The sequence below is a fragment of the Cyrtonyx montezumae genome, unplaced genomic scaffold (genome assembly GCF_038088225.1).
Source record: "Cyrtonyx montezumae isolate F1298 unplaced genomic scaffold, pur_monq_1.0 scaffold_23, whole genome shotgun sequence".
Classification (NCBI taxonomy): domain Eukaryota; kingdom Metazoa; phylum Chordata; class Aves; order Galliformes; family Odontophoridae; genus Cyrtonyx; species Cyrtonyx montezumae.
Genome location: NW_027071970.1, coordinates 1,708,810 through 1,734,216, shown reverse-complemented (window position 1 = coordinate 1,734,216; position 25,407 = coordinate 1,708,810). Strand labels below are relative to the sequence as shown.

The 25,407-nt window shown below is 52.6% G+C and overlaps 1 protein-coding gene across 1 annotated transcript in view; it reads left to right on the top strand.

The window, feature by feature from the left end:
- KSR2 (kinase suppressor of ras 2) overlaps positions 1 to 25,407 on the top strand; it is a 45,714-nt gene that overhangs the window by 8,082 nt on the left and 12,225 nt on the right. Inside the window, exons 5-15 of the mRNA XM_065738634.1 lie at positions 8,540 to 8,721; positions 14,657 to 14,726; positions 15,354 to 15,437; positions 16,812 to 16,879; positions 17,042 to 17,140; positions 17,928 to 18,046; positions 20,105 to 20,273; positions 21,581 to 21,622; positions 21,923 to 21,989; positions 22,241 to 22,289; positions 22,859 to 23,226. Of these exons, the coding sequence (XP_065594706.1) occupies positions 8,540 to 8,721; positions 14,657 to 14,726; positions 15,354 to 15,437; positions 16,812 to 16,879; positions 17,042 to 17,140; positions 17,928 to 18,046; positions 20,105 to 20,273; positions 21,581 to 21,622; positions 21,923 to 21,989; positions 22,241 to 22,289; positions 22,859 to 23,226 (1,317 nt within the window). The remainder of the gene's footprint in view (positions 1 to 8,539; positions 8,722 to 14,656; positions 14,727 to 15,353; positions 15,438 to 16,811; positions 16,880 to 17,041; positions 17,141 to 17,927; positions 18,047 to 20,104; positions 20,274 to 21,580; positions 21,623 to 21,922; positions 21,990 to 22,240; positions 22,290 to 22,858; positions 23,227 to 25,407) is intronic.

Genomic DNA, 25,407 nt, shown 5'->3' with positions numbered 1-25,407 from the left:
GCTGGAGATGTGCACAGAGCATGAAAGCTTTCATCTGCTGCTTCCCCGTGGGGATGGGTGAGGCAGGGAGTGGGATGCTGCGAGTTCCTTGGGTGGGCCAAGGAGGGCTTATAAAAGTCAGAAGGGTTTTTTTACATCAACACCATCTCACAGCCCCATCCCCACTGCTGTCATGGTCCCACCCCTGCCTGCATCCATCTGCCCATCTCGGGTGCTGGGATGATTCCCCATTGCTGGCCACTGGCTGCAGACCAAGGGGTGATTAAACTCAATTAATAGAGGAAAGGAAATAAATACTGATAGGGCCTCAGTGGGGTGCTCATCTGGGGGTATGCAAGGATGGGGTGCAGTGAGACCCAGCCTCCCTGGAGCTGCTGAGAGTGCTGAGGAGGTTGATTTTCTCTAATGGCACTTAATGATTTTCGGGAGGCAACCACTAAATCCTGCTTCCTAGTCCCATTAGAGCTCTGGGATAGCAATTTTGTGTTTGGGAGGCAGCTTCATTTTGCCCTGCCCCACAGCAGTTGAACACAGAGCTGTGCTGCAGCCTGGGTGCTTTTCCTGGCGTGGAGAAGGGCATTCTTGGTCTGTTATCAGCTAATTCTCATTTTATGGCTGTGTGCGTTCTGGGGTGGTTTCTCTTCATGTCATCTCTTTCGTGATGTCCCCCTCCTCTGTGCTCTCTGCAGGAGGCAGTTTTCCTCCTGACCTCAACCACGATCACTGAAATGGAGCTTTTGGCTCGATACTATTTTTTCCCATCTACTCCGCTGCACACTGGTGCTGTCAGCAGATTAACCTCCTCATTACTGCGGGTGTAACTCCTCACTGCCTCTTTGCAGACCCCCACCTGCTGGGACTCACTGCAGGGGCTGTTCCCTGGGGCATTCCTCCACCCCCTGGGCTGTCCCTGATGGGGTCGGGTTGATGTGTCCTCTGGGATGGCTGTGACTGCAGTAAGACCCCAGGCTCAGCTCTGTCTCCACGAGAAGTGTGGCTGCTGCTTTCCTTTTTGTGATAGCTGAGGCATATGCTCATGTTTTGCTCCAAAACTTGTTTCTAGGGCTGAAGCCATTCTGTATGCCAAAGCCTTCTGCAGCAGGGGTTAAACATTCAGAGCTTGCAGCCTCCAGCTGCTGACCGTAACTCTGGGGCACGGAACATTACTCCTCAAAAGATCCCCTGGCTTCCATAAATCCACAATCCATAAACATCTCATGATTGGTCTTGAAACGGAAACCAAACATTTAGAGTGCTTGATAATATAATGCCCATTTAATACCTCATGAGTTCCACGGGCCATTTGCATCTGTCACGGATAGTTAATGATTATTCATCAGCAAGAAGGCAAAAAAAAAATCCCCAAACCCCAAGCACCAAACCCAACAAGCAAACCCAACCCTCACAAAGCAAACAGACCGTGGAAGGTCCTAAACAAGGTATTATGTGGGGAGCAGAAGTGGAGATGGTTCAAAGTGAGTGCAGGAGCCCGGGTTACCCCCTGCGGGTGCATGGGGGAGAGAGGTTTGGAGGGAATGGCACTGAGGGCACTTGTGCAGATGGGGTTGGGTGTGCTGGTGGGAAAGGCGGCCTGGGGATGTTCACCTCACTGCCCCGTGGGTGTTGAGGTTGGGTTTGGGTGCTGTTTTACACTATCAGGGTGATGTTGTCTGGGACGGTGGCTCTTTCCTGTGCCCTTGTGATATTTCCAGCTCTAACCCAGTTTCCTTTCTGTAGCACCTGACACCAGTGAGTGCTCACATCTTGCACCTCTGCAGTGGGTGGTTGCTTCTCCAGCCTGTGTAATAGGGAACCCTCTGAGAATGGTGCATCTCCTGTGTTCCTTGCTCTTCCCTTTCACTTTGCCTTCCCCAGGCACTAGTCAGCCCTGCTGGGAGTGATGAGTGCTTTGATGGGGGCACAAACATCCCCTCAGAAGAGCTGGGCAGTGCCATGAGCTCAATCTTTTCAAAAGGTGTCGCTCAGCATCATTGCTGCTATGCTTGGGCTGAACATCTGCAAAATCATCCTGGAGCTGGAACAGCTGGGTTGCCCCAGGGTTGGCTGTGTATCCCTCAGGAAAAAGAGGATCCCCGCGTGCCTGAATCCATGGTGGCTCAACTGTAGGCTGAGGTGGGGGACCCAGGTAGGGACACAGGGACCTGGGAGCCCTCTGCTCTCACCCGCTGCCTGCTATTGGGCTGCCCCTCGTTCACCAGCTCAGCAATGGGTCATGCATCCCTCTGCTCTGCAGCCTTTGTGATAAGGATGTTTTCCCCTCGTATCAATCCCAATCACCACTCTTACCAAGCAGATCTGTCTTTTCCCGTTCTGCATGAGCTGGATCTGAGGGAGCTGCATCGAGGCAGCTCTTGTCTGGCACCGCTGCTTCCAGCCCTGGCGTTGCATGTGGGCTCTCGGCGATGGGGATGAGCATCAGTGACTCTCCCAGATACACACAGTCCCTAGGCAGTATCTTACTGGTTGCGTTTTCCCTCTTGTGTGCTGCCTGAGAACACAGAGACCATCCAGCTGCTGGTGCAGCAGGGAGAGCGTTGCAGAGTGGGGATCGGGAGAGCCAAATGAGCAGCGTCCCTCTGTTTCCAAATAGCCCTCCTGATTAATCTCTGTGCTTTGGTGGTGAGTCAGTGGAGCCGTGCACAGGTTCTGGATCACCTCCAGCCTTCTCGAAGCCCAGCTCACACACCGTGCCCTGACAGTGATGGGTTGCCTCCGTCCCGAGCTGGCTCTGTGCTGCCATCATCCCACTGCTCTGGGCTCTGTTTCTCCTTAGGTATGTCATTAATGTTAATTACTGCTGCGGCACTCCATCAAGAGGAGTGGGAGCTTTCACATGCTTGGAGGAGAAACTTCTCACCGTGTCCTTTAAGGAGGAGCCCAGCCACCTCACGCCACTCGGCGAGCTGTGAGCGTGGTGATGCATTCAGATCGGGGTTGGTGTCGGGGTGGAGGTGCAGGGCTCTCGCTGCTGGCAGCGTGGTGCAGTGTTGGTATGGGAGGGCATGGGAAGGGCACGGTGCTGCAGGAGATGTCCCACCCCGAGCTGGGGCATCAGCCAGGAGGTCAGACTCGAGCTTATCACAGAATCAGCTGGAGCTGGGAGGAACCTTAATGAGCATCTTGCTTCAGCCCACAGGAGCTGCTTGCTCCTCAGGCTGCACAGGGCCCCATCCAACCCGGTCTTGATCCCCTCTGGGGCACCCTCAGCCTCGCTGAGCTGCTCCTTCTCTCCCAGCTGTGGCTTTGCAGGGACGATGAGAATCATCTCCCCCAGCCTCTTCCTTATGTTCCCCAAGGTATGGGCGAGCTCATTTTGCCTCCAACATTGTGGTCATCCCAATGTGGGCAACACACAGGCCAGGGGCTCTGCTGGCTTCCTTGGTGGTTACAAGGAGGAGGCAGAGCTGCTGAGGAACTTAGGCTCCCCCCAAAAAACATAGTTTGCTCTGAGTTCTCCTCTATTTCTCCTTTGGAGTGGAGCTCCCCAAGCCCACCTCCCCATCAGCTCACTGTGCCCCAGGGCAGCCCATGAAGGAGAACTTCCCGTAGCCTTGTCTGAGATGAAAGGTTCACAGCACCATAATTAGCTTAATGAACATCTGCCTAGAGCTTTCCAGGCACGAGCGGCCTGTGCTTCCCCTCTGGTGGTGTGGATTGTGGGGAATTGCCTCAAAACATGGGAGCGTGCACGGGACCATGCAGCACACTGCTCTGCCTTGGGATGGAGAAGGTCCATGGAGAACTCCCTGCCCCCTGGGGGCTCATAATGTACTTTGCAGTGATTACGATGCTGGGAAATGGAGCCACTCTCAAGCTTGGAGGAAAACCCCAAACCCTATCACCCCACATATTTCTTTTACCAATTCAGAGCCTCCATCACCCGTCCCCATCCTCACCCTTCTCCACATTGGCATGCCTGGCTGCCTGCGTCCATCTGCCGTCCTTGTGCACTCCTCAGAGGAACATCAGGGGGAAATCAAGGAAGCAGAAGTGCCTAACGAGCAGCAGGACCTCCAGGCAATTAGCTCCTCGCCTCCTCCCCGCAGCACCCTCACCACAGAGCCCACGTCCCAGGGGATGATGCAGGGCTGCAGCTCCCTTCAAAGAGCCTCCGAGCACCGTCAGTTGCTGCCGTGCTAGAAAGTTCTGCTTTGTGCTCCAGAAAGAGAATAATAGATCAGTGAGAGCCGAAGCTCAGAACGCAGCCGTCCTGGGGAAGCGGGGACGGGCACTTGGATCAATATTTCACTGTTGGCTTTGATATGGGATCCTGCTTTTCCCGCGGCCGGAGCAGGGGGCTTTGGTTGCCTCCTGCTGTAATGAGGATTAATGTAACATCTGGCAGGTCGGGTTTGATTTTTGAGACATCAGGCTGGTATTGCTCGGTGCTGACTGTGTGAGGAGTCTTTCTGCTCAGCAGCACGCTCAGCCCCGTGCCTCAGGTTCGGGTATCCAGGCGTCTTGCTTTGCGCAGGCATTCAGGAATGGAGCAGAGGGGGCACTTCCTCCTGAAATTTTTAACATAAGATGAAATCTGCGGGCTTTCCCCCTTCTTACAGCCATTCCCCATCTGTTCTGCTGGACTGGAGGTGGCCGTGTGCCATGCAGAGCTCCTTGCACTGATTTAATACAGAATATAGCGCAATTAAGGCAGTCAAAAGGCCATCAATCTTCGGGGCTGAATCCCGACTGCCACAGCCCAGACGGCCGCAGTGTTTAATCCTTTGCAGAGAGCTCACTGAAATGCCAATGATTTCTTTCTATTTTTCACCCTACTTCCCTCCGTTTAAAAGCAGCACCGGCGTTGAAAATTGGAGTGTGCTGGAGAGGAGCGGAGCGGTGAATAACGCCGAGCGCGGTGCCAGCAGGTGCAGGGGCACATCACCTGCTTCTGCAAATTGCCTCTTTTTAATCTTTCTATTAAAATAATGACGACGGCAGTCTGACAGCACACGCCTGCAGAGCAGGCACCCAGCTTGTTTATCCAGCTATGATCCATGCAGGTTGTATTGGGAACTGTGGGGTGAGCAGCCCTACTCCTGTCCCTGGCTGGGTTGGCCATGGTTATCCATCACCCACAGGAGGGGTGGTGCCCATCGTGCACTGATTTCCTTTCCTGCTGCTATAGGTTTGGGCTGGAGGGGGGTCACAAGTGGCATCAATGGGGGGAGTGATGGGGAAAACAAAGGTTTGGGGGCAATTATTCTCAGAAAGGGCTTTGATGCTTGGCCAGGGAGAGGTGGGGTCCTGGAGGTGTTCCAGAGCCATGGAGATGTGGCACTGAGGGTCAGTGGGCACGGTGGGAGGGGGGCTTGGGGATCCTACAGGTCTTCTCCAGCATGAACGTTTCTATGAACTGGCAAAGGAAATAGCTGGGGTGTTCAGATTTGGGGATTTGCTTCCAGTTTGGTACTGGATTGAGGAAGGGGCTCTTGTCCCCACAGCAGTGCTGCCCTGGGGGTGATGCAGTGGTGTCACTTTGCTGCTACTCCTCAGGCTTTGAGTTGCTTCAAGCCTGGAGGAGGGGGTGGGGGGTGCTTTTATGCTCCTGTTTGCTTCACAGGAAGGTTAAAAAAAATAATTTAATAACTGGGATATCTCAAACTCCCCAGTGCAGGTCAGGGCTCATTTCAGCAGTCGCCCAGCTGTGACCGCAGGACGCTGCTCCCCACACTGTGACGTCGGACACTATCACTGCCATCTAAATAGCCCTCACCGGGCTCTGCAGAGCTCTGCTGCACTGCCTGTCGTGCTGCCATGCCTTTTCCATATCACCACCTTATTGTAGGGTTCTTATAGGGGTTGCCTTCCCCTCCTCCCATTTGGGGTTGCAGGCCAGGCGGGGTTAGCACAGCCCACTGACCCCATAGTCTGCCTGCACCCTGCACCCCACTGTCACAGAATCCAGATTAGTCCCAATTGAGGACCTGGGTCTGTGTCCCCATGGAGGTGGCTGTGGGGCTCTGTACCCCACCTTGTGGGGCTGGGTTGGGTTGCACCTCGACCCGTGCTGCACAGAGCAGTGTCCTGGCTCCTCCTGTCACAGAGAGAGGTGTTTGTGGTAAACAAGCAGCAGCCAGAAGGGATCTGCTCCGAACCCTCAGCACGCGGCTTCCAGCCCGCAAAGGTCGGTCGGTCTGTCTGTCTGTCAAGCTGTCAGCTCCACAGGGGACACCTGTCCCCATGAACCTTCCTGGGGGGAGGATGCTTCGGCAGCAGCAGCATCCCACTCCCCTCCTCAGGAGCAGCAAGCCTCTGCTCCCTCATCCCCTCCTTTGGGATGGAGAATGGGTCCAGTGCTGTGGTGACCCTCTCCTGTTGTGTGGTGGGGTCAGGATTTTGTGTGTGTCTATTATTACTATTATTATTATTATTATATTTTTCCAAAGAAAAAGGGAAAGAGAGAGAAAAATCTCTCTCTGTCCAAAATCACTCATCCTTCCTAATAACGAAAGCTGTCACCAGCCCTGCTTGGTGAGGAAATGATGCTCTCGGTAAATATTTGGTCTGGAACTGATTTATGGGTGGAAAAAAATGAGATTAGTGGTTAATCACTGCACTGCAGGAAATGCTTTGGGATGGGCTGGGGGAAGTCACACTGGGGGCTTCAGCAGAAACCTGGTGGCTGTGTAATGGGGTGCGCACGGGAAGGTTGGGTTGGGGCGCAGGGATTGGGATGGGATGGAGGGGTCAGGATGGGGAGCAGGGGTCAGGCTGGCTCTGCGGGCTGCTGAGCTTCTCCTCATGCTGTTGGTTTGTGGATTTGCTTGAAGGGATGGGGTCTTAGGGTTGGGGTGGGTGCAGGAAGTGATTAGTATCAACAATGGGGCTGCCGTGCACTGCCTTGCTGCAGGCAGTTGCCCACCCTGTGCACCCAAAGAAGTTATTACAGAGACCCCAAAGGCAGCAGTAGCTTTTCCTGTACAAGGAAACAATTAGCTTATTAGAGGGTGGGTTAATTTTCATATGCTAACGCAGGCTGGCAAGTGCAGAGTGCTCATTTCCTACCAATTGGCAGGGCCAGATGTCCGGGTGCTCCTTGCTCTGCAAGGGCAGAGAAAGACTTGGAGTGGTTGGAAAGGCATGCGGGTGTTCAGGGGCTGGGGCCAGTGGGCACAAAGGGGAAAGTTTCTGGAGAGCGATGCCGGGGTTTTTGCCCTCCTTCAGCATTGAATGGCACGGTGTGCCATTGCACAGTGCAACGTGGCACGGCTCAGCATGGCATGGTGCAGCGTTTCCTGGCATTGCACAGCACAGCATGGTGTTGCACAACATTTGTTGGCAGTGCACAGCACAACATGCCGTTGCACGGTGTTCCTTGGCACTACGAATTGCGTCGTGGCATTTCACAACGTTGAGCGGTGTTGGGTTGGGTTCTGGGACCAGATGCTGCGGGTTTCCCTGCTGGGCTACAGCTGGATGCACCCAGCTGCTGCTGCAGAGGTGCCACAATTCATTCCAATCCCAAGTTGTTTTCAGTCTAATTAAGATTATAACAATACAGCCAGGAAACAAATGCAGTGGGTTGAAGAAAGGGCTGTAATTTGGCTGCACATCGATGCTAATCATGCTGTCGGCTCATGCACTGTGATGCTGGGCATGTAGGACATCCCCTATCCACATCCAGAAGCGCTTCTTGATAACAGGGCTATTGCTCAGAAAGGGACTTTCTGTCCCATATCTTCTGAACGGGCTGAACTGCCTTTCCTATGGTCTGATTTTGGGCACAGAAGTCCTTTTTTCCCCAACCAGAACAGCATAAATCTCTGGGATCTCCTGGAGAGGTTTTTGAAAACTCATCCATTACTGCATCACCAGTTCATGCAGGCAGGCTGGAGTGGCAAGTCCAAAATGGATGGTTTAGTTTTTAGGTAGATCTGGGTGATCCTTGTGGGTCTCTTCCAATTTGGAATGTCCTATCCTGTCCTATCCTGTCCTGTCCTATCCTGTCCTGTCCTGTCCCGTCCTGTCCTGTCCCGTCCTGTCCCGTCCTGTCCTGTCCTGTCCTGTCCCGTCCTGTCCTGTCCTGTCCTGTCCTATTCTGTCCTGTCCTATCCTGTCCTGTCCTGTCCTGTCCCGTCCTGTCCTGTCCCGTCCTGTCCTGTCCAGTCCCATTCTATCCTGTCCCAACCCATCCCATCCCTATTTGTATCCTTATCCTATTGTATCCTGCCCTTATTTCTGGGATTTGTGCCTTCAGGTCACTGATGTCTGTCACATCCTCGTGTTGGCAGGGATGGTTTTCAGGGACATGGATGAGCAGGGTGGTGGCTGACTGGTTTTGGACCCTCTGCAGCCAGGTTTTGTGAATGCCAGAGCTCTCAAATGCAATGTTTTCCTTAACATTTCACACAGATTGCCTTTTTTTGTTGATGGCAGGGAGGGACTGAAGATTCTCATAGTTCTGTGAGTCCAATTATCCCACAAATCTGTGCGAGAACTGCTCCCTGGGTGCATGATGGGGGGAAAACCCCCAGCTTCCTCACGCCTCACTCCTCTCTCCTTCTTCCTCTCCCAGAACAAAGAAGAAGAACAAGCCCCTCAACCTCAAGATCCACAACAGTGTGGGCAGCTGCGAGAACATCCCAGCGCAGCGCTCACCACTGCTGTCCGAGCGCTCCCTGCGGTCCTTCTTTGTGGGGTACCCTCCGTTCCTGCCCTCCACGCCTCCCGTCCACACCGAAGCCACCTTCTCTGCAAGTGAGTAGCACAGGAGATGTGGGGGCACCTGGGTTGCAAACCTGAATATGCGTGTCCGTATATGCGCCGAAAGAACTTGTAGTAATAGTTGAGAGATGCGAGAGCAATAGGATGGATGATGGCATTGCAATATTGCTGGTGTTGGGTGGGGGCAGGAGATGGGCCACTCTGATGTGGAAACATCCCTGAGCTTTCCTCTGTGCTGCCTCTTACTGCTTGAGAGGGGTTCTCAATGGATAACCATTGCTTTGTCTCTGTGCATGGATGCTGGGGTTGAGTGCTGGGGAACTGCTGATGCAAACCCACGGAGCTGGAGCTCAGCAGCAGGCCACGGCCCTTATTTCCTGGTGTACCTCAATTCATCCTGTAGGGCTGGAAGGTGTTGGCAGACAGGTGTGATGCTCAGCCCACTGCACGGGTGGCTTTTCTCACTGCCCTGTATCTCACTCTGGGTGCGTGCATACAGGACCTTATATATGGGAAATGTCAAAGGCATCACCATCTCACAGAATCACAGGATGATTTGGGTTGGATGGGACCTTGCAGACCATCTAGCTCCATTTCTTTCTCACCCCCCTTCTTCACCCCTATCAGCCTCCATTTAGTGTGGGTACACATCTGGTGTCCTATAACTCCCACTTCCTTGGTGCTGGGCACAATGGGAGCTGGCAGCAGCTCCGAGGGCAGTGAAGTTATTTACAGGGAGATGTCCAGCTACCTGACTCTAGCTGGCATGGCCAGCAGATTTGCCTGCAGCGAGGGTATTTTTGCATCGCTCTTCCCTCCGCAGCGCTGCCTGAGCTCCACTTGCAGCCCTGGGTAGTGGACCAGAAACTGAGGACTAAAACCCGTTCTCTATAAACCATAGCTGTGTCTGGTTGCATTAGGCTTCCTCATGCATCAGCACTGGATTACATCCCGTGGTGTGATAACCTGATGCAATGTGGCAGAGCAGGAGGGTGATACAATGAGAAGTGATGGAGTAGCAAATGACTGGCGCTGCTGGAGAGGTGTCTCCTCTCATTTCCCTCCTCTCAGCCCTTCGACTTGCTTGGTTGATGCGGATGTTCGTTTTTGGAGCTTGACATGAGCCATGGAGAGAGGTTGATCCCTGTTGAGAGGTTTTAGCTTCAGCCGCAGTGCTCATTCCTTGCGGAGAGCATCAGTGCATCTGTTGGTCCTGGGCACCGAGCACGCTGTGGGCAAAAAATCATCATTTTCCTGGTTCTGTCATATTTCTGAACCTTTGTGTTGGCTTCAAGCAGTGTCCTGGGTTTCCCTGTGCTCCAAGGGCCCCAACCCTGTGGGTGGTGCAGGTGGGGCAGATAGCAGGCCGTGGATGGGGTGATGCTAGTGAGAAGGGTGGTGGGACAAAGCCCCAAAGCAGGTAAGCTGTGCTCCATCCCAGGGGTTTCCAAGCTGTGGGTGTAGCTGCAGGCAGCAGCCGGGTGCTGGCCGTGGTGCTGGCGCTGGAGCAGGGTGCTGGAGCACTGGAGTTTAATGGGGCTTGAAAGCAGGGCTTGCCACGTTATGGAGAGAATATGAGAGATGGCAAACGGTGCAGAAACAAGTTTATCTGTGAGGAGGAGTAAATGGCTCCGGGCAGCCTGCTTTCCTTGCTCCAGGTGGAGAGATCACGGGACCAGGATAGAGACTTTTGAGCCCTATGGGAATCCCCAGGCATGCTCTGGGGACTGCAGCTCCCTCCCAGCATCTCATGGGGTGCTGGGGTTTCCTACGTTAGTGTGGACGGGTTTCCCATGTGCTGCTGGATGAGTTCAGACTCTCCAAAGCCAGTGCACCAATCCATCCTGGTCCCCAAAGACCCCCCTGTCCCCATCCCTACCCTTGAGACACAGACATATCTCAACAGCTAACTTCTCCACAGTATTATTTTCCCAAAGAGTATAGATTTAAAAACCCAATGGAAAAAATACCTCTTTCCTGCCTGGCACGGTCTGCATTGGCATGGATCTTGTTATCTAAGCACTGGAGCAAAGCAGTGCTGTTGCAGTCAGGTGGAGGTGCTGGGAGCAGCCCTATGATGCCCCGGTTTTTTAGACTGCAGTCAGCTTTCTCCTGAGGATTTCCTTTCACCTGCTCATGACAGAACCATGCTCCTGATTGAACTGACCCTGATCCTGATCAGGTGTGGGGTTGGATGCTTCCTTTTTATTTGTAAAAAGTGGGTTTTCCCTAATGCAGTGAGCTTGCAGTTGGAGCAGGAGGGAGAGGGCTGGCACTGCAGAAGGACCCGTTCCTCCTACAAATCTCAGCAGAGGGGTGAAATCCCCTTCCAGTAGGGCCTGAACACTCAGGAATTCTGATTTGAATTGACTTTTATTGGAAGACAAGCAGTAGAGAGAAAGAAATAACTTTTGGGGCACCCTTGGATTGTAGCTTGGCCTTGGACTCATTGAAGGACAGAGCAAGGCTTGTCTGCCAACATTCACACTCAGACTTGAGAACCTTGCTGAGGGCCTGTTCCCAGAGATGAATGCTGGCTGGTCCCTGTGTCTATATGCCTCTCCAAGGAGTGTTTGTGGAGGATATCTCTCCCCAGGGTTAGATTTGCAAGAGTCTCTTGCAGATGCAATTATCCTGAATGTTTCCAGCATCTTTAGGACAGTGAGATTATCTGAAGGTAGAAGAAGGGAGAGCAGCAAGAGAGACCCACAGGCAGGGAACTATCGGGGTCCTGACCCATTGCTGGTGATGCTGCAGTGGTGGGAACGGAGCTAAAGAGGTCTCTGCTCCTCACCCTGGTGTGGTGGACAGGGGGACACCGAGGACATTTGGATGTGTATCTTGGTGTGCAGCATCTGTCCTCCCTGCTCTCCTTCCAGCTGTGTCCGACCCTGAGGAAGAAAATGAGAATTCAGTGCAACCCAATCCAATGCAACACAATGTCCTGCAAGTACCAGGAGGGAAAAACTTGTAACCTGTCCTCAGCAAACTGAAGCGACTTGTGAAGCCTTTGTGTGCAAGGACCTTGCTAAATGCCTTCCCACAGCACACAGCATAGATCTTTCTGTGGTCTAGGGCATCACAGGAACCTTGAGGCATCCCCTGGTGTGTGGAGCTATGAGCAGTGGCCACACGAAGTCTTGCTTTGGAAACGTTTTCTATCCTGGCTGCTCTGAGCCTGAGAACATAGATTTTTCTGTGCAAGACTGATTGGCCCTGCAAGGCTCCCAGTGAGAAGAAAAATCACAATTCCAGCATTTAAGTCAATTAAGTGACCCAGCGTAATGCTTTGGCCATATAAATAGAATCGTCATGCTGCAAAATGGAACTGCTGCTATTATGGAGTGACTTCTTTCTTTTTTAACCAGAAATGTTCTGGGAATAGCTCTGCCTTGGTTGCCTTGGCTGCTTCTGCTGAACTGAGGTTTTGTCTTGGCCTGTAGGATTGTAGAACATCCTTCCACCCCCAGTGGGGACAACGCAGGGACTTCCCTGTGCTGCGGTGCAACACGAGCCCATACGAACCTGAGGGATGTGGCATGTTTCAATCCCGTGTACACTAGAGAAGAAGGCATGTTGGATGGATTTTTTAGCCTAAATTATGCAAAGGATTTATATTCTGTGCACCCACCTGCAGATGATGCTCCCAGTGCATTTGATGAGGGTGAGCTGAACCTTGAGCCCATCCGTCCCTGTCTGCCCCAGAGAGGCTGTAAACCCCAAAGAGATGAAATCCAGGAGCTCTGGCTGCCCTTATCCATGCAGTGTGGTGCTCCAGCATCCTCCTCCCGCAGCCAGCAGGGGCCAGGAGGGCGTCACGGCCCCATCAGCACTCAGCAGCATCCCGGCCCCGTCACCTGCGACGCGCACGAGTGCCACTCAGGGACCCATCAGCAGCGCCTGTCACTGCTGCGAGGTGACAGGGGCTCCTCTCCCCTTGTCCGCTGTCACTGCTGCACCGGACACGGCTGTCACCGTCCTCCCCTCTGTCTTCAGGCACATCTGATACCCGTCAGGCATGGGCTGTTGACTTGAGATGAAGTGTGCTGTGCCTGTTTGCGAGTGGCAGTGGGAAGCACGGAGGTTTTGGGGTGCTCTAGGTGCGAGGTGGTCACTCTGGGTACCAGCAGCCCAGCTGCAGGGCTGGTAATGCTCCATGGAGGTGGATGTGCACTGGACATGGGTCCAGGTTTTGGGGTTCTGGAAGGGGGTGGTTTGGCTACTTAGCTTTTCCAGCCTTCCTCTCTCACTGAGGGAACAAAGTCTGCTTGTTATGAATGGGGTGCAGCACAGATCCTTGCTGAAAAAGCGGCGAGGACAGTGCCAAATCTGCATGGGTCCAACCCTGCAATGGCTTTTCTGTCGCAGCAATGACTTGTCCCCTTGGCTCCCATTTGTGGCCACAAGGTTTTGTCTCGTGACCACCCCTCATCCTGATGACTTTGAGGTTTGGATGGGAGTATTTGCATCCCATCAGAAGGAGGATGCTGCATGCACTGGAAACCACCTTCCCCTTGGGCACAACCCTCACTTAATCACACCTGAGACAAAAGGAAAACCTGTTTCTCTACACACACAGGTGAAAGGAGAGGATCACCAGTTAACCTGCAAAGCCCCCAGCTCCTTGGGGCTGTACCAGGTGCTGCTTCCCTCCTGCAGGCAGCAGCACTATCGCTGGGCACGCTGCTCTGCGTGCTTCTTCCCTCTAAATGGAGATAATTAACCATGAAGCACGCAGGTCTCATTTTTGTTCGGAGGTTAAAATCCCTGATACACTTTAATAAATTTTGCAGTGAGTGAATTTAGAAGGTAATTAAAAGCCTCGGACATCTTTCTGTCTCCCCCTTCCTGGGATGGCAGGATTTAATTGGGACCAGCTGAAAGTTGGTGCAAATAAACTGCGGATACTAAAGCAGAGCTGGTGATTGAATGTGGGAGAGGAGATGTTCTGGTCCGTTTGATTGGGACTGATGAAGGGGGTTGGATGTTATTTGTGTCGTGTGATTTACAGATGGGAAAACAGTTTTTAGGGGACAGAGTGCTTTGAGATTCATCCCCAAAATGCCTTCAACCCTTGGAGATGTGGGTGCTGAGAGACATGATTCAGATGTATTGAAAATGGTAATAAAAATACAATAGGCAATGGTGCAAAATGGGCTGCAGCAGCAGCAGCAATTATCTTAATTGATTTTGTAGTCCTCAAACATCTTAATTGCTAACTGTGCCCCAGGGTCACCCAGGGTTGGAAAAGCCGTGGAAGGAGTGATGTGGGGTGCTTTAGAGACCCTTTACGGAGCGCAGCTACGGGTGTGGGCATGGAAATGTAACCTTCAGCCTGAGTGCAATTACAGCATGCTGCTGCCCGCGATATTAAAGTGGGATCTGAGAGCAAACAGCCGCTGTCCCGCTGGCCGGGATCACTCCGGCTGTGTGTTTAGTGAGGGATTTGCACACACCCAGCCGATGCTGGGGCTGCAGCTGTTGGATGTCCCAACCCTGCAGCTCCCCTCCCTCACCCAGCCGAGGTCCTGCTGCCCTTTCTCGTCCCTTCCCCCCTCGCTGTGTACAGAGGCTGCTTTCCTTGTTGATCACCTGCTTGAATCAGAGTTCACTTGGCTTCCAAGCGGCTGATGCTCGGCATTTTGTTCAGCCAGAAATGCAACCACAAGGTGTGATGTCTTGTTAATAAATGATGCCAGTGCCATTTGTGCTTTGTTTTCCCTTTCTTCAAACACCGCTGCACCTCCTGCCTTACTCTCTGTCCCAAGGCTGCTGGAATAGCAGGAGGCCACTTCCTCCATACCCAAAGCTCAATGGGTCTTTTCTGGAAAAAAAATAAAAAAATAAAAAAAATAAGGAGTCTCCCAGGATATCTCTAAGTTTGACAAAACCTTGTATTTTGGTGCCTCTGCACCTCCAGCTTTCTCCTGCATTAACCCCAATACTTCCCCCATCTTGCCCCCTACAGATACGCTGTCAGTGCCTCGCTGGTCCCCACAGATCCCCCGCCGAGACCTGGGCAACTCCATAAAGCACAGGTATGCAGGATGGGGGCAATCCATGGGGACACCAGAGCCATCCCTGTCCCATCCCTGCTCCCCGGGGACACGCAGCAGCCTCAGCACAGGGTGTTGCATGCAATGGGTACCTCAGTGTCCTCCCATTGCACAACACCAGTCCTTGGCATCGCGTTCCCCCTTTCTCTGGCGTGGCTGCACTGCACCAGCAGCCCATTGAAGTCCCATTTCAGCTTGGATTTGGGTCAGATAAGGCTTGAGCTGCTATCAATAAAAGCTGTGCACTGGCCACGACCTTGCCAACCTTCAGCGAATGTCCCATTTCCAGTTTATTGCCCATCTTGCAGGAGGGTGAAGCACGGAGATAACCTCGGTGTAGACTGTAGGCTGAGGGCTGGGTTAGAGGGGATTTCAGAACCACGAACGGAGCACCGGGAGGGCAAAGGTTGGAAGCTGCAGGCTGTCCTCCTTTGTGCCCACTTTGATGTCCATGGGAGCAGGCTCTGCATAACCCAAGGGGAGACCCAGAGATGTGCTCTGGCATCCCTAGAGAGGCACCTCTGCATTTCCCTGCAAGGGAAAAATCATGGCTCAGCGCACATCTGGAGGTGTTTGCGCTATAGGAACTGCTGTGCCTTTTCCCCACAGGTTCTCCACCAAGTACTGGATGTCACAGACCTGCACCGTCTGTGGCAAAGGAATGCTGTTCGGCTTAAAGTGCAAAAACTGCAAGTACGAAGCTCTGCAGGTGGCTGCTGTGGGGTGGCGAAGGCTGCAGTGGTGGAAAGGGGCAGGGGTTGGGGATGGAGGGATGGCACTTCCCCAGACTGAGTGGGAATGGCATGGGGCTGAGCAGAGGTCTCAGGGACAAAAGTCGCAGGGAATTCCATTTCCAAACCCACAATAAAGAAGTGGGACCGTGGTGGAAAAGTCCATAATGTCAGGGAGGAATGGGCAAAGACAGCGAGGCGCACACCGGTGCCATTTAAATGCAGGGCTGTCCCCCCCCGGGGCGGTATCGAGCAGGCATCAGCACTTAGTGGAACTGCTGCTGGAGCCCAATTTTGCCTTGCTAGGGATCAGTGCTGGGAATTTGCTGATTGTCTGCTGGTAACTGAGTTAGCAGGGCTATCAAGCAATAACGATCACTGTGGCCGCTGATTAAATGCTGATGAGTTAGCAAATGGGGATTGGAACCTGGGTGAGGAATGCAGAGTTATGGCACGGGTCTGGGAGGCGGGGAGGGCTTTCTGGAAGTGATAATACTAAAAGTTCTGTTTTGTTCTTTAAAAAAGTGGTGATTCTTCCACTTACTGTTCCCTTGAATGCCACCTGCACGCATCGCCTTGCTTCTTTGGGAACCTTTCTCCCTTTTCCTCTGTATAAGGGCTGGAAAATGTCCAGGATGTGCCCTGCTCCTGTTTCACATATTTGTTTAGAAAAGAGCAAATGCATCCCCACATGCCTTTAGAAAGGATTTCTGCTTGCTGACTTTCCTGTAGCACCCGGCCCAGAGCTACCTTCCCCTACCTATAACAGAGGGAAAAAAAAAGGTAAATCAAACAAACAGAGCAAAAAAAAAAAAAAAAAAAAAGGAAAAAAAAAAAGCCCCCAAGCCTCAAATACCAAATTAATCTCTGCCTTTCCCTTAAGGAATGGCTTTGCAATAAAAGCCAACATGCGAGGTTCCTGAATTTTCATTACCCAGCTCATTGACTTGTAGCTGCTGCCGTTTTTCCTCCTTTGCGGATGGTTTTTGAATCCTTTTGTCTTTTTTTCCCCTTTTCCCCTGGTTCTCCCCATCCACCGGACTCTTTTCCATCCCTAATTGGGAACAAACAGGAACATTTTGGGGCGTGGGAGCTGCTGTTGCTCTGCGTGCAGCCCCGGGACGCAGCCCTCCTGGGCTCTAGCTCTACAGAATAATCACCACAATGCCTACAAATGCCCTCATTATTTCAGTTCAACATTAGAAATGCCACTTTGGGACCTTGTGGAGCTGGTCACCCATGGGACCGCTGTGTCCCCAAAGGCCCCGGGCACACAGTGACGCCCCAGGGCCGCATCCATCCCCGTCCCTTATGGCTCTCTCTGTCTCTGCTGTAGGCTCAAGTGCCACAACAAATGCACCAAAGAGGCCCCTCCGTGCCACCTGCTGATCATCCACCGCGGAGGTAAGGGCCTTTCTTCTGCTTCTGCCTCCTGGGATGCTGCCACCAGGTAAAACTTTCAGAAGCCCCCGGGCGACTTCGGGAGCCCGACCCTCCATCTCGAGGCTCCCGAAACCGCTTTGGGCGCTCTGTGAAAATTTTACCGACCGTCTTTTCCGCTTGTAGGGAGACGAGCCGCGCGGGGCGAGGCAGATTTGCATTGCAAACCGCTCCCACCCACCCTCCCCCTGCCACCTTTTCTTTTCAGATTCCCCACCGCACGGGGTAAGTGCCAACAGGTTTCAGCCTTTTGCTTTGGAGAGCTCAGGGCGTGGGACCGGACCTGCTGCGGCGCTCGGTGCATGGGGGTCCCGGCCGTGCCCCTCCAGATGCTCTCATGGTGCTTTCAGAGCTGCCTGTCCCGAGGGCTTGTTGGAAATACAGAGAAATTTGGAGATGCTTGGAAATTCAGAAATCTGGAAATACGGAGCAATTTGGAAATAAATACAGAGAAATTTGGGCACGTTGGCAAGCCCAAAAGGAGACGTTCTGCTGGAGAACCCTTCCCAACTATTTTCTTTCAGTTTTTTGGCCAGGTGCTCTGATGGTGGAGGATGAAGGGCTGAGATTGCATTAATTTTGATCTGCATTTAATTTTGAGCTAATGAGTGTGTTACACACGGCCCAAAGCATGCTCAGCATTTTAGCACTGGGGAAATGCATTGTGCTGGTGGCACCCTGCGAGGCAGTTTGGCATGGAGGTGGGCGAAGCCCCCAGATTGGGCTGAGCACTGGAGCTGCCCACCTTCAGGGCAGCCCCTGCAGCCGACGTTTGACATGAATGCAATAACCCACTCCCAAAGCTTCTGGAAGGTCCCTGCTGCGAGCGGGAGGCTCTGAGCCGGCTCTCTGCCCACTGAAGAGGATGGATGGTGGCAATGGGTGGGAAATGGCTCACACTGGGCTCTGGCGGCTGCTGCTCCTCTCCAAATGCCCCTTTACATCGTCGGGTCTCTCTCTTTTTCCCCATCCCTCTCCATCCCCGTTCCCTGCTCCCTTCTCCTCCTCACAGCACGGTTGGTGCGGACTGAGTCGGTGCCCTGTGACATCAACAACCCCCTGCGCAAGCCCCCGCGCTATTCAGACCTGCATGTCAGCCAGACGCTCCCCAAAACCAACAAGCTCAACAAGGTAAGCGTTGTGCCATGCCAACCCAGCTCTGATCCTAGCAGCCACTGAGGTTCTGCTCCCGTATCAACGTCCCGAATACCTCCTGTGCTCTACGTCCCCAAAATCTGTGTGGTTTTGTTGGGCCACCGCTTCTCTGGGTCCATTCATCACCCACCCAGGGCATCAAAGCCATAGAATCATGGAATGGCTCGGGTTGGAAGGGACCTCGAAGATCATTGATGGAATTCCAACCCCATAGAGGAGCAGAGAATTGAAAGGGAGGGAATGAATTAAAAGCCAGAGGGCCCGCGCCCTGTGCTTGGAGCAGGAGGGAACTGTTGGGTTTTCCCATGGCTGCAGTATCTGCTGGGGCTGGGATACTTTGTGGGTTTTACGCCTACCAAACTTATTTATTTTAAATGGCTCAAAAATCACACGAGATCAGAGCTATTGCCTAAGTATCGTGTCCCTGACCCAGCCAAGCCAGCCCTGGCAATGCACCTGGCTCCCTTTCTCAACACTACATTAATCGTAATAAACCAGGGTGGGTTTATTTTAGATGAGATTTAGAGCCTCTTTCAGTCTTTACACCCTGAGCTCTTAGGAGATTCTCGGTGTAATTATCTGCCTTGCTGTTACTGTGGCTCTGGCGTGGTGCAAATAGCCTTGGGGGCACCTGGGGAGGCTGAGAGCTGCTGCAGGAGCCAACAGGAGCACAGAGACATTTCTCTTTTTAGTGCAGGTCCTTCCAGTGATTTGTTTCATGTAGGTGTTATGCTCTTTTATTTTATTAGAGGGCACTGGGGAAGTGATTCAGCACTGGGCTGGGGCAGGGAGGGCAATCAGCACTGTGCTCCTTCTGCCGCAGCATCAGCTCCTTCCTCAGCTTCCCTATAGCCAGAGTGTAATGATGCACACTATATCTTATGCTCTGAAAACTACAGATGAAACTCATTCACTCACCAAGCTATATAACGATATGCCCTAATATACGAGTGCATATGCAAATCCAATGAGCTGTGCTCAGCTTCGAGGATGCAACGAGGCATTGCTAAGGAGGATCAATAGCAACGCCTGCATCAGCAGCAGCTGGAAATGGTCCCAGTGCTTCTGCTGAGGCTGTGACCCCACTCCCATTCCCAGTAGGGCTGACATGCTTCATGCATCAGGACCCCTCCTTTTGATGATTCCAAAAGTATTTCCCTGGAGATGTCCCGTTTTCTGTGCGCAGCAGAGGAATCTCATTGTTTGCAGCACTAGGTGCTGGTTTAAACAAAGCCAAGGTTGCTGTGTGTGTCAGGATGGAGCATACAGAGTGTGGGTGGGATTTCTGGGAAGTCCAGCTCATTTAAAACCTCATCAAGTGGGACAAAATACCTACCAGGTGAGGCTGGGGCAGATTTTTGGAGGGTCCTCCCATGAGTGCATGTTTCTGGAGGTGGAAAATCAGAGCTTGTGGAGTGTCTCCAAAACAGGCAGCATGTATGAGGTGGGAAACTGACCTCAGTTTCACTTTCAGATGCTCAGGTCCCTCAGGTCCTCAGTGCTGATTCGCCCCATGTGGCCCTCAGTGCCCCATCCCCCCATCCTCACATCTGTCCCAGCCTTGAGCAGGATCAGTTAATGGAAGTCAAGACCAGCCTGCACAAGGTGCCTTGGGATGCCCAGGTGCTGCCTGGAGAGCCTTGCTCACTCCTTTGAACCCGCCACAGATCAGCCCTGCTCCAATCAGGCAGTGGATTTAGGCTTGCAGAATAAGCTTCTAGGTCCATGACACCCATAAGGACAAACCCAGAGCAATGTGTGTCCCCAGCTTTATGGATTTGGAACGCACACCTGTGGGTGCGCAGCACAGTGGGACTGGCAAGGAAGGGCTATCCTTGGTGCAAACTGTGAGTGCACATACAGGAAAAAAAAAAAAAGAAAAAAGCCATGCTGGGGCTCCAGTCGTCCTCTAGACCTTCTCAAAGTGTGGTAGTGGGGTGAACCATGTCACTGTCACTTGTTCCCTGGTGTCCTCTGCGTGGAGCACCTTGCGGGGCCATCACCAGCACTGCCCTCATGCTCTCCTCTCCCCAGGACCACATCCCGGTGCCCTACCAGCCGGACTCCAGCAGCAATCCCTCCTCCACCACCTCCTCCACGCCATCCTCGCCGGCCCCGCCACTGCCGCCCAGTGCCACACCGCCATCCCCACTGCACCCGTCCCCGCAGTGCCCGCGCCAGCAGAAGCAGTTCAACCTGCCAGGTACCAGATGTGCCCACCCCCTCCAGAGATTCCCTAAAACTGGGGAAAGTGAGAGGCTCAGGCTCTGATTCGTCCTCGAGGTGCTCAGACAACCGCGGCCATCATAGGGCTGGTGAACCTCATTGTGTCCATGGCACCTCCGTGCAACTTCTCTTGAGTGGGGTGGGGACCAGGAGGTTGGGTTCCTCCTGCGTTTCTCCAGCCTGCCCTTGAGCACCACCAGCATAAGAACACTTGGTGACCCCATCACGTAGGTCTTTTGAGATTTATTTTGTGCTGTTTGAAGTGGAAACTGCAGAAGGAAAGCCCGTATCTGGTCCTGGGGGACCTGGGCTTGCATCAGGCTGGCAGGGATGGAGCCCCAACCCAGATGTGAGCAGCAGCTGGCGGGACACAAAGCAGGACTTACTGTGCTTTCATCCTCCTGCGTGGGAAGTTCAGAGCGGCCTTGGTGAGATGGTCATCTTGAAGATTAGACTTTGAGCTGGGAAATCACAACATAGTGACTTTTTTCCCCTAGGATTACCTTTGAGTCTCTTTTGATCTTGGCTCAGGGTTGCTTAGGTCCCTCTGTGGAGCTGATGATGCTCTTTGAGGTCTCAGAGCTCAAATGTAGAAGCTGAGAGTTTGTCTTTTGGGTCTCAAAGGTCAAGATAAGACCAAGGCACCAAGAAGGTGCCAATCTCTGGTAGACTTTGTGCTCATGTAAGTGGGCATCCAAGTGCACCAGGAGGGATGCAGCCCTGTGCTGGAAGGATGTTTCCCTAGTGCTTGACAAAAACATACATTTAGAATCACAGGATCAGGCAAAAACAGGTGCAACAGTTGCAGATTCACTGCTTGGTGTCTGTGGGGTGAGTCGCACTGTTCACACCCCATGGGTTTTTGCTGGCAATTGAGCATCCTAGTCTCATGGGCAGCATCAGCTCTCTCCAAATGTTAATTACTGTGTGAAGGAGTTGCTGATGCTAGCATAGAGCAGGGAAGTTTTAACATGGTGAGCTGCTAACCCGACCGTTGTGGTGTTGTCCCCCATTGCTGCCTGTGGGCTTGGCATTTGTACAGGCACAGAGCACAGAAGAGCTTACAATAAAATGGATAAGGAGGAAATGCAGGCGGGAAAATTCCTCTGCACACATTTAATATATTTAGGGAGCTGGGGAGGGAGCATGTGCAGGATGGATTGCAGTATCCCTGCTCCCTGCGATGCAGGCAGGGGCTGGGCTCGGGGTCAGATCTCACTGTAGAGGATTGGGCACAGACCATGGTGTCAGGGTCAGTGCTTAATCCTGCTCTCTTTTTTGCAGCCTCCCATTACTACAAGTACAAGCAGCAGTTCATTTTCCCAGGTATGTTTCCTCAAAAATCCCTCCTATGTTGCAGTGTACTGAGATATCCCCTTGGAGATGGGCAAGGTGCACCCAGCTCACCTTCATCCTTACTGGGTTTGGGTGCGTGCTGGGTTTTGCGTGGAGATGGGAAGGGGGTCCTGCCAAAACCCACAATCTTGCTGCAGAACCATGCATTCTGAAGGTGCTGCTGGACTGGGGAATTCTAATTTATAACCAGTCTGAATAGCACCAGGGCATGCCCCAAGGTATTGGTGCTTTGCTTCCTATCCTACTCTCACTGTGCTTTCTCCTCCCCAGATGTGGTACCCGAGACGCCAACCCGAGCCCCCCAGGTGGTCTTGCACCCTGTCACATCCAACCCCATGTGAGTGACATCCTTTTAGACATGCCGTTTCGGAAGAATTGTGAAAGAGAGGGGTTTAATGGCTGGGATCTCAGTCCAGGCTGGACACCTTTTGGGGCCTGAAGGGTCTTGGCTTATATTTGGGGAAGTGGTTGGAGGGAAGGGGATGCCTGCCTTAAGGATCAGCAAGAACTCATATCCCTCGGGATGTCGATGTACCTAATGTCAATTGTCATGCTGTAGTTTTTGTGCTTTTTTTTTTTTTTTGACAGCTTGGAAGGAAATCCATTACTTCAAATTGAAGTGGAGCCCACGTCAGAGGTGAGATGCTGTGTGTTTTGCATGTGGAGTGAAAGGAAAAGTTCAGAAACTGCAGCTGTTTGATCCAGGGATTGGGGACTTGGTGTTTTGATGCCTTCATCATCTGTACACCTCCAGATACAGCTCACAGAACTGTCTGGGCTCAGCCTTGGGTTCTGATGGCACCTATATTATATATATTTCAAGGCATATTTCATGGGAACCAGGTATTAACCTAATTATCAGCCAGGCCTGAAGCTGCCTGGGCACAGAGGGACATGGGTCAGTGATGGGTCTCCGTAGGTTGGCTTGGTGGTTGGACCTAGTCTTCTCCAACCTGGATGATTCTGGGATTTTGAGTTGTACCTCTGTTCCCACCCCATGCAATGGGTCCCTCATGGGCTTTGGGTCTACCCTCAAGTTTATATTCAGTGAGATATTAGTCTGATGTAGGGGCAGCCATGGTTTGAGGATGTTCCTTAGCAGCATTTTCCCCATTTTATGGCATGTTGTGCAGTGCAGCCCCATTGCATGCCCACGTGGCAGGTGGGCGCTGTTCCCCATGTGGCCACCTTACTGTCCCCACACAGAATGAGGAAGGCACTGAGGAGGCTCAGGAGTCAGAGGATGACTTTGAGGAGATGAACCTCTCACTCCTCTCTGCCCGCAACTTCCCCCGCAAAGCCAGCCAGACCAGCATCTTCCTGCAAGAGTGGGACATCCCCTTTGAGCAGCTGGAGATCGGTGAGCTCATTGGCAAGGGCCGCTTTGGGCAGGTCTTCCATGGCCGCTGGCACGGGGAGGTGGCCATCCGCCTCATTGACATCGAGCGGGACAATGAGGACCAGCTGAAGGCTTTCAAGAGGGAGGTGATGGCATACCGGCAGACGCGGCACGAGAACGTGGTGCTCTTCATGGGAGCCTGCATGAGCCCTCCCCACCTTGCCATCATCACCAGGTGAGGCTCGGCATCATGGTCTTGTTGAGTTTTCATCCCAACATGTTCTCTCACGGTCAAGCTCTCACCAAAGTGCTGAGAGGTAATGCTGGCCAGTCTCACAGACGGCCATGTCAATCTCCATCCCTAAAGGGACAACTCCCAGCTGGTCATGCCAGCCTCTGTCCCTAAAGGGATGTCCTCCACTTGTCCATGCCAGCCTCCAACAGGGATCTCCTCTGTTTCCAGAGTGAACCTCCTGTGCTGTGTCTCCCATAGAGGTGGAGCCTGGTGGTTTGCTCTCATCAGAAGGAATGCAGCGTTGGGCTGTCTCTGGGTTGGGATCAGCAGCTGCTGTTTCCATGGGGCTTTCTGTGGTCCTGGGGTCTGTGCATGAATGGGAGGTGCTATTTGGATCACGCAAAGCACCAATCAGCAGGATTTATGAATAACTTGGTGTTGTGAGAATGGATGGCTTGGGCATCTGAATGTTTAACAGAGTGCAAGAGTGGTGCCAAGTCATCCATGGGAAGGCAGAAGGCAGCAGAATTGGAGAAAATGGATTTAAGGGCTCCAAGGAGCTGGAGTTCATCCATGGAGACTCCTCAATCCCAAGACCTTACAAGATGAGTCACAGTCTACTGGAGCATGTCCTTCCCTTCTCAAAGTATTTGCCCCCACGGCATACCAATAATTGTGTATGAGACTCGTAGTGAGCTTGGGATGGGACCAGGGGAGGGAGACACCACCTTCAGACATGGAGGCACTGCTGGAGAAATGCTTTGAATTACCCCGTGTCTCCTGCTCACCGAGGCTTAACACGACAGCATGTAAAATACATTTCTCTCTGAATATTCAGCTATTTCCCTCACCTCCAGCCTACGTATGCTGCTGCAGGGCTTGCTGTGGTGATGCTCAGAGAAGTTTTCCCAAGGTGAAGTTGAATTTCCAGAAAGTCTGTGTTGCTGTATCAAAGCAGCAAGCCCTTTTCTGGGCTTTTCAGTCCTATTCAATCCCAGAAATGGAGTATTATATATCTATGTATATATATTTTAGCTCTGAAGTGTTTTCTATCCTAATACCTCTTTATATGAAACCACTCAGGTGCCATTTTTGACAGTTTGACAAAATAAATATGTGCGCCGCAGTAGCTTGATGCATTAATATTAGGGCTGAAAAGCACACCGCTCGGCTTTCTTCTCTTCCCCACCTGCACTCTGTCCTTTGTAAGGTCTAAGTACAGTGCTATATGACTGCCTGGAATGCAACTTGGGCTCACGGCATCTCTGAGCATTGCGTGCTCACAGTCCTAATGATCTCTGCTTCATGAACGTCTCCTTATCCAGTGCTGTTTGTTGGAATAGCAGGTATAACAGATAACGCAGCCTTGGAGGCCCTTCTGTCATGGTGAAGGGTGGAGAGGATGGCTGGGCACTTCAGGGCCGAGGACGATGTGACAGGAGCTGGACTTGGAGTGGTCCAGGATACCGGCAGTTGTCCAGGGTGCTGATAGAGGTCTGGGATGCTGCGAATGGCTGGGGAACTGCAGCAGTGTCGATTTTTCAGTGAATTAACCGTTGCTCCAGCCCTGAGATGTATCCTTGAATGTCAGGGAAAGGGAGAGATTCAGCTGCTGGTGGGAATTCAGCGGTGGTTTGCACGGTGGTGGCTCTGTCGGAGCCGCTAATGGATTTTCTCTTGGGTAATGAGCGGTGGGGACAGTTAGCATTCATCTTAATTAGTCTTGAGCACAGGCGATGGGAGCTGTAGTGCTGCAAGATAAGCATGAAGCTGTGGGAAGCAGCCCTGCAGCCCTTGGCCAGCTGCAAAGCAGAGAGTGAGAACCCACTTTCAGTGCTTGTGGACCCTTTCTGAATGCGGGAGTGGGGCTGAGCGTTTTGGTACACGTGGGGTTTCTTGGGAGACCAAGGAGATCGCTGAAGAACATGATGAATTGAACCTGATTAGAGCTATGTAAGGAGGATTAATTTGCCAAAGGTGCCTTTCAACAGAGGATCTCTGAGTTCTGCCACAGATGGAGCATCTCCAGCATATCCCGTAGCCAGTCCCTGTGCATGCTGAGGATGAACAGTGGGATCAGGAGCAGTCAGAGGTGGAGAGAGCACGGGGATGTGCTGCACCCTGCTTGGTCTGGGACCAAATTGAAAAGGAATGAAAGGAAGAAAGTAGCCTGGGTTCGTG